This window comes from Primulina eburnea, unplaced genomic scaffold (genome assembly GCF_022965805.1).
Source record: "Primulina eburnea isolate SZY01 unplaced genomic scaffold, ASM2296580v1 ctg811_ERROPOS3073944+, whole genome shotgun sequence".
Taxonomy (NCBI): Eukaryota; Viridiplantae; Streptophyta; class Magnoliopsida; order Lamiales; family Gesneriaceae; genus Primulina; species Primulina eburnea.
This window is the reverse complement of record NW_027331580.1, coordinates 556001-564544: the sequence shown is the minus strand read 5'-3', so window position 1 is coordinate 564544 and position 8544 is coordinate 556001. Positions and strand designations below refer to the sequence as shown.

The following is an 8544-nucleotide window of genomic DNA, read 5'->3' as shown; positions in this document are numbered from 1 at the left end:
ATAATGAAGAAATGGTTATCTATTTATTAAATTAAAAAGATATTTTACCTTTTAAAAAATCTCATAAGTTTTTACATATTGGTTTAATTTAAATTGCATTAAGACCTTTTACTCTTGAAAGTTTAGGATAAAGTTTTATAACAACTTTAAGAGATGATATACATTTAAATTGGAAACACATTAATGAGAATTATTCAATCTAGTTTAACTCATGGATCAGTATTTTGATGTTTATCTTAATATTTCATTATTTTTATCTTATATAAATATTCTTGATGCAGTAACATCAAATGTTAAAACTCATTAGTTTTAATTATACTCTTGAAATCGAAGTTAAATGTATCTATTTATAATCAATGTAATTTTTAATTTTAATATAATCTCTAAATATTATAATAATAAAAAAAGCGATGAATCTTCACTCAGAAAACACAATATAAACAAACAAATAAAAGGTAATGGATCTAATGCAAAGCCCAATAACAAATGTTAAATTAGCCCAACATTTCTCCATTCCTGCCGATTTTGAGACCAAGAGAGAGCTGGATCGGAGAAGAAAATGCACGGAAGACCGCGAAAACCCCCAACTCAAGAGGAGCAAGACGCTTCAGCACTCAAAGCCGATAAACTTCGTCATCTCCAATCTCAGATTCTTCATTTTCACCATAAAAAAATGTGTGTAATGTTAGGCTGTTTATTGTTTATGATGAATCGTTGTGTTAGATGGATTTTTTTTACCTTTCAATTTACTTGATTTGGATTTCAGATTTACTAAAGAAGGTTTGGAAATCAGTGCCAAGCTATTAGAAGTGAATCCTGAGCACTACACTGGTTGGAATTATCGGAAGCTCGCTGTACAGCATTTCACCGATAAGAAATCGGAGGACGCTGCCGAATCTTTATCGATTCAGTCGATTTTAGATGAAGAATTGAGAGTCGTAAGAGACCATTTATTGTAGTTTTTCGGTGCTATTCGATATTAGTTTGAATTTCAATTGTGTTTTTAGTGAAGTTTTGTTTATGTACTTTTGGTAATAAAAGTCCAGACTTTTAATGGAGGAACTTCTTAGAGCGTAAATTATGATTTAGGTAGAGACTGCGTTGAGGGCGAACTTTAAATCGTACGGGGCGTGGCATCACAGGAAGTGGGTCCTAAGCAAGGGACATTCATCAGTAGATAGGGAATTGCGGCTTCTGGGAAAATTCCAGAAGCTTGACGCCCGAAATTTTCACGCATGGAACCACAGGAGGTGAAGTACTTAGGTGTCTGCAGACTCTGCACAAGTTCATGATTTATTACATTTATTTATGTTGGTCTTTGTGCGCGGAATCTTGTAGGTTTGTGACTGCATTAAAGAAGATACCGGATGAAGAAGAGTTGCAATATACAACAAATATGATAAACGATAATTTTAGCAACTATTCAGCATGGCATAACCGGAGGTGTGCAAGCTTGCTTCTTTAATTCATAGGGTCCACTATCCTTCAGTCATATATTTTCCTAGAAACTAATTTATTCTTTTTGGTTATCTTTCCTGTGGAAGCCAGAGACAAGCAGTGTTTTATTTGTTGAATGGTACCCTAAATTTGCAGACCTTGTCAATGAATTTCACTTTTAACCGTTATTAAATTTTCCCTGTTGGACGCCAACCAAGAAAAATGTGTATGTTTGATATAATCCTTTGTTGTTCCCAATTCAACGATGTTTTAACGTTACTGTACCGGCCAGCAGTCTGGTACTTTTAAACCTCAAGTTTGCTTCTTTGTTCTTTCCCAAAAAGGAAATAGAGTAATCATGTTCATCCATCGCTGGACCTCCTCTATCGTATCCGATCATTATTTTCCTGCAATTTACAACGTCTCTTGTGGGAGAGAGTTGAGAAAGCAAAATTTTTATTTGTTTATGACATTTTATCCACTATTGAGTAATTTGATACATCAAGTGCTAAGCAGCAGTAACAAGTTCTATTCAACCTAGAGAAAGTGGGTATAGAGAGATTCTTTGAGGCATCGCCATTTGGTTAAAAATATTTGGCATTCTGCTAAACTTATAATGCTCTAAAGATGATTTTAACATTGCTGTCCTCTGCTGATTCTGCATAAAAGGTATCTTTATATTGCTCCAGAAAATTTTGTTGTAAATTAACTTGGTTTTACCACAAATGTATATAAAAAATTCATCACTTTATATTCTGATAGTTATTTTATGTTACACGACATGTGTTTGTTTCATGATCTATTGTTTTTCAGCGTGCTTTTGTCTAATCTTCTGGAAAAAGGAGTAAAAGAATATTCTGAGAAAGACAGTGTTTTGAGAGAGGAATACGAGTTCGTAGTTCAGGCTCTCTTTACAGACCCTGATGACCAAAGTGGATGGTTTTATCATTTGTGGCTTCTGGAACAAACAGCAATATTGGAGCCGTTTCTGCTTTCTTCTTGGCCTTCACATAGCTCTAAACTATACATATCAGCTAATGATTACTCGAGTGATCAGAGATCATCTCCAATCTCACATTGTTTTTCAAAAACTAGAGAGTTCCCTTTCATTCTTTGTTTCAGTGAACCGGTGGTTGGTGTAAGCTCTTCTACAGTAAGTATCGAATGTGATTACCTTACTTGTAGTGAACTTACATGGACACCACTTTCATCCAATGGATCTGGTTTTGCCCAAGCCTGGTTGACTTGTCTAAAATTTCCTGATGCAGCGCATACTTTAGAAGCTTGTCCTGTAAAGGTTGCTGTTGCACACTTTCAGGGTATCATTAACATGAGTGGTACTTCCTGTAGTCAGTCTTCTCATTTATTTTTTACAGTGCATATACATTCTCATGATCAAAATCAAGCTGAAGAGCAAACAACTGACAGAATTTCATGGAAAGAAGAGAATTTTTGTATGTATGCTGCAGAATCTCATGATGCGGACTTGCTTCACTCACTTTGTAAATTACAAATGATTAGGCAGAAATCTAAGGATGTTGGATGGAGCATGAAGGTCATAGCGGATGAAATAGATCGCTGCCGAGAGTTGTTGTCATTAACAGAGTGGTAAGCTGTGTCAAAGCATGAGTCACTCAATTACTTTAATATATAGATTTAAGTGTTGCTTATTTCTTCAGTTTCATTGTAGTAAAATTGGGAAGCTTACCCTTGCGAGACTGCTGATGGCAAATTATTCATTGGTGTCAGTCAGTTGCTCACTTGATAGAAATGATGTTCATTATGAAGAAATTCTTTCGCTTTATGATGACCTGATGAAGATTGACCCTTCACATATTTGTTACTATGAGGACGAACTCAGTTTAGTGTTGTTGAAACAGGTCAGTCTTCCTTATTTTTGAATTGCTGCGATGAGAATCATCATAAATCTGGAACCCCAAACAAAAAATTAGACACTGCACTAACTTGTGTAGTTGGGTTAGAATCATTTACATTTTTCCAGTTGGGGAAGATTCTTTGTCACTGAACTTTTCTGATGTGCTTTGAGATCTTATAATTGAATTCCAGATCCTTGAATCATGCATTCTCCATGAATTGGTATCTTATACTTGGCATTAGCGTGAAGTGTTGACTTCTTGGAACTTAAGATAATAGAGTAATTGTCCTGCAGATGACCTCGAGTTTGGGGTCTTTGTTAAAAAACATTCATCATTACCGGGAGTCAACATCTTCGAGTTTCAATTTGTATGCCTGTTTACGACTGAATAGTCTCTCACTGTCACGAATTGGAAGTATGGAGCAACTATTGTGGGTTCAAATGTTAGATCTCAGTCACAATAAAATCCGGTCAACTGAAGGTAATTCCCATGTATCCATTTATCATTTTTGAAGTATATATTTTTGATAAATTTGTCGTTTTTACAAGTTTTAGCGAGATTTTATATTTTTACAAGTTGATGTGTATGTTTACATCGGTTAGTGTGCTTATGGTACAATGGAGGTTACATTTATCAAAGAAAAACAGAAAACTACAGCTTATCTCAGTTTAATTAACGAAGTAGATTTAATTTGTCGTAGACAAGAAAAGTTGCATGTTGTGATTGTAATATGACTTCTACGTACAGGGTTGGAAGCGCTGCAGCTGCTTTCCTGCTTGAACCTGAGTCACAACAAAATTCGCAGTTTTACAGCTCTGGAAACCTTGCGCTTGCTAAAGTCATTGAAAGTACTAGATATTTCATACAACGAGATTGGTGCTCATTCCATTGACACAAGAAGGTATCTGTTTTCATCGCCTTTAAATCATGCATTAGGAAGTGACTGGTCCGGTGACATTGAATCTTTGGATCACTGGGATGTGTTCTTCATTTTCAAGGGCTTGGATTTGATACAATTAGATATTATGGGAAATGCAGCGGTAAATGATCAGTTGAAGGCATCTTTAGTTAAGTTAATGCCTGCACTGAAGTGGCTTGATGGTGAGAGTTGCAATTAGGTTCATACTCTTATCATTATTATACATACAAAAGTGAAAAATCTACGTTTTCCATACGTCAGTGATAATTTATTAGAGCTGAATTGAATGATGATGCAAGTTTATACATTGATCCTAACAGTTGTTTGTGGTGTTTGGTAATTTTGATTTAAATCCAATTCATTTTAATTATTGCACTTTTATTGTTTATAAAATGGTGAGACGAACTTAGAAATTGATGCTATTTTGAGATCAAAATTACCGACTTTGTAATTGTGGTATGAGTTGTACGGCCCTCATATCGAAGGCAAATAAATTGGTTCGGATTGTGTGTTATATGTACCAATAGAGCATATTATGTGTGCAAATAGATATATATTTTATGTTAATTTTGTGGTTTTATTATTTTTCTAGTGTATTTGCTTTTGTGAATATTTTTTTATAGCTAGGGATTGATGATATTCGGGTGAATTGGGTGAGTAGGGTCGGGGCAATCCACCATATATGATAAGGGTTTTTTATTAGGGAAATGAGCAAGGGAAATGGCTTCAACTGCAACCTGCAAACAGAGAAATGAAATCGTGAATGGGCACCAAAAAGGTGTCCGGCGTGACCACTCCAATGATTTAGTCAGCAGGTTGAAGATGAAGGAAAATGGAAATATATGTGAGGATATATGTGAGTACTCAAAGATACCAAATTCCAGATTCCTTTCAATGAAATACATACCTACTATTTATAGGAGGAAATCTCATGATTACATTGTTTTCAGTGTTCACCTGCTAATTATATGGCTGCCCATACTCTGTTTCTGACACGCCAAATCCATATAGTTCTGACAGTAAGGATTGTCAAGCATAAGGTAGTTCATACTGATGCACTCAAGTGAGATGCGTTTTTCGAGGTAGCCCGGGCATAAAACCTCCCGGAAACTTATATGAGACCCCGGGCACGAAGAAGATGTCTGTCCCGGGCATTCACCTGTCGGGCTTCTGATGAGCTCTTCCTGAAGATTGACACTGATTTGGGTTATCGATTTAATATCTTGGGTCATCCGTGACTCGGGCTCTTATAGGGGTATCACCACCCATCTGTTAAATAATCGAGCTAGAGTCATATTTGCTGTCCCGATCAGTAATGCTTGGACTCGAACAGAAAAATGATCAACTTGTCCATGAAAGCATTTGGGGCTTCTTGTCTCTAAGAGATGGGATGAGGTGCTGGGGCCTCATTTCTATCGGACTTTAGATAATATGTCGGGGCCTCATGTCTCCCGGACATAAGAATATCTTGTCGTTTAGTATTCTCGGGTGGTAGGGCTGATGTCACGATGATGCGTGCCCTAGAATTTAAACGGTCGAAAACATTCTGCATAACGAGAATCCTATCAGTTTGACATACTTCGATTTCTGTGCTCGTCCTTTCATCTACCCGCTCAATTACCAAGGTGTTTCTCGATTGTTCGATTCACCTTTAGATCAAAAGTTGAGATTATTCCCCTTCGCCTATGTAAGACGAGGAACCCTCTTCATTTGTCACTTTTGCAAATTCGAAATTCCTCTCAAATCTATCGCCTTCTCCGACGTGTGGCGCTCCTTCTTCAGCTATCTCTTACCACCCCCGTTGTGTCCTTAAGCAAAATTTGCAAGTTCCTCTTTAAAGCAATGTCTGATTCCACTTCTTCTAGTTCTAGGGCAAATGCGCGAGGCTTGTCTGGTTACGAGTCTGCCCCGATGCGTTCTGATTCATCCTCCCTCTGCTGAAAACCCCACTTCTTCTCGTCTTTCTTAAAAACCAGAAGTACGAAGAACCAAACCTCACACCTCTGGTATATCCTGTGCTTCTCGGAAAGAAAATGGGAGCACTCGGGCTACTAACTCCCTTCCCTCTGATGCCCTAGTGCTCCCTGGTTTTCTACTATGGGATGCATCCTTCACCCTGAGACGGAGGAAGAACTTAGAACCATAGCGTCCATTCCTCTCTCTTTCCAAATCCGGCTCCCCGGTCCCTCCGATCGGGCTGTCCTCGAGGGTTTTTACACTTTTTAAAGATCAACTTCGTAGCGGTTTAAGATTTCCTATCCCTCCCTTCTTCATTGAGGTGGCTCACTTTCTTGGGGTCCCTATAAACTAATTCCACCGAACTCTTTTCGCATAATGGCCTCTGTCTACGTTTTTTCAAAATGCACAACCTCCTGATAAACCCTCTGATTCTTCATTATTTCTTTGTCTGTCGCCTTGGCGATAATGATTTTTCCCTTTCTGCTTGGCTGAAAAGCCTAGATAATATTCCTTTTTCTCTGAAGGGATGGAAATGTAAATTCTTCTTCATTACCCTTCATTCCCCTCCATCTTGTTTGACCGGCTTTCTCCCCGGCCTTCCTACTCAGCCCGGTCTCCCTCGTTCCTACAAATTCGAGGAGCCTTACATTAGGAGCCAGGAACTGGTAGGGAATGAAAGTTCTCTTCCTCTGTTCTCATTACTGAGGAAAATTTAATAGCTTTCGGGCTGAGTGCACGGGCTGAGGACCTATAGACAGGGTAATTTACGAAGTGGCCTGCTCGGGTGCTCAGCATGGTAATTTCTCCTTCTCCCGTTTCGTTCCTTAATAATCTTTTCACTTATCAAATTTTAATTGTAACCTTGTCTTACAGGTGGAACAGAAATGCAGGCAGATTTTGCGTGCAGACAGACAACTGAGAAAGCGGCTGCAGCGGAGCAAAGGAAAATTGCTCGGGAAGCAGCTGCTGCTAAGAGACCTTTGCCCGAGAGGTTGAGGTTGAGGTTGAGGTGGAGGCGGCCCGAGTGTTGCGTGTTTTCTTGATTGCTCGCAAGCGCACGACGTCAAGTTATAGTAAAATATATTTTTGAGTACAAGTGTCGATCCCACAAGGAGTATGTATATAAATGTATATTAGTGCTTGTAATTAAAATAGTCTCGACTTTATTTAGAAAATTCAATTAAAATATTTAGTTGCAAGAATAATTAAATTGAAAAGGGAAATAACAATGGAATAAAATATCTAGAGGTCCGATTTCACGCAACTGTCTACCATGTGTAATTTCTTGTAACTATGTTATAAAAATCCTTCTTATTCATTAGCCAAGAATCCTATAATTATCTACTCCCTCTCCCGAGTGTTAAGTAAGTATCAGTTATCTAAAAATAGTTTGCAAGGTTCCCATCAAAAGTTTACAATTAAATAACACATCTAGCACTAGATTCTCTATGGGCTTCGATAGCGTTATAGGAACTCCCGAACTCTATAAATATCATTGATGTATTTTTTCCCTTTCTTGTTTATAATTTCCTCTTCCGAGTGATAAATTGTAAACATATAAATCATTCAAATTATGGCCAATAAATTGAAAACATTAAGATTAGAACAATACAAATGAACAATATGAAGAACTTAAATAGATTAGCTCATAGATTCTAACACATTGTTTCTAGTTTTGCTCCATCTTTCCTCTAGAAATAAAAATTAGTTCATAATAACACAAGTAAAACAACAAAACATAGTTCTAAAACAAGACATATCAAATGAAAAATAAAAGAAAGAAGAACTTAGAACAAGAGTTTGAAGTGCTGATTCCGTCCCCGGAGTTGTGCAACAGATTTCCCAAAAGAACTTGATGAACTTGAGTCTTCAATCTTCTAGCAGCAGCCTCTACTCTTCCCTTGGCTCCCCAATACCTTAGATGGTAAGTAAATGATGTAATTTATAGTCCCAGACAAACCTCAATCCGCAGCACACCAAAATCTTGGACTTCCATGCGCAGCACACCAAAATACAGATTTTCCGGATTCTGTCTTGCAAGGAGCGCGGGTGCGGTCAATAGGACACCGCGGGTGCGGTGTTGGTTCTGGTGAGCGCACGCAGGTGCGGTGCATGTATAAGCGCGGGTGCGCTGCTTTACCGCAGGTGCGGTGTATGTATAAGCGCGGGTGCGCTGCAGCTTCTGTAATTTTGATCTTTTGCACTTTTCAATTCAACACTTTACTACTCCAAACTCTCATTCTAAGCTTCCAAACTACAACAACAAATCACATAAAACCTGCTCAAGAATCATAAAATTTCAAGTTAAAAACAATTAATAAAATTACAATAAATTACACTTATCACCGAGCG

At 37.7% G+C, this 8544-nt stretch overlaps 1 protein-coding gene across 1 annotated transcript; it reads left to right on the top strand.

The window, feature by feature from the left end:
- Positions 1 to 499: 499 nt before the first annotated feature.
- LOC140822392 (geranylgeranyl transferase type-2 subunit alpha 1-like) lies at positions 500 to 4713 on the top strand. The gene is made up of 8 exons (XM_073183143.1): positions 500 to 675; positions 767 to 938; positions 1090 to 1250; positions 1339 to 1443; positions 2251 to 3045; positions 3128 to 3317; positions 3608 to 3794; positions 4062 to 4713. The coding sequence occupies exons 1-8, from the start codon at positions 560 to 562 to the stop codon at positions 4430 to 4432; spliced, it is 2097 nt and encodes a 698-aa protein (XP_073039244.1). The 5' UTR covers positions 500 to 559; the 3' UTR covers positions 4433 to 4713.
- The last annotated feature ends 3831 nt before the right edge of the window (positions 4714 to 8544 follow it).

Excerpts from the sequence above, each read along its gene's own strand:
- LOC140822392 (XM_073183143.1), top strand. The coding sequence starts at position 560 with ATGCACGGAAGACCGCGAAAACCCCCAACTCAAGAGGAGCAAGACGCT. Across the intron at positions 3,046-3,127 it reads TTGTTGTCATTAACAGAGTG|TAAAATTGGGAAGCTTACCC; the intron begins GTAAGCTGTGTC and ends GTTTCATTGTAG. Across the intron at positions 3,318-3,607 it reads GTTTAGTGTTGTTGAAACAG|ATGACCTCGAGTTTGGGGTC; the intron begins GTCAGTCTTCCT and ends ATTGTCCTGCAG.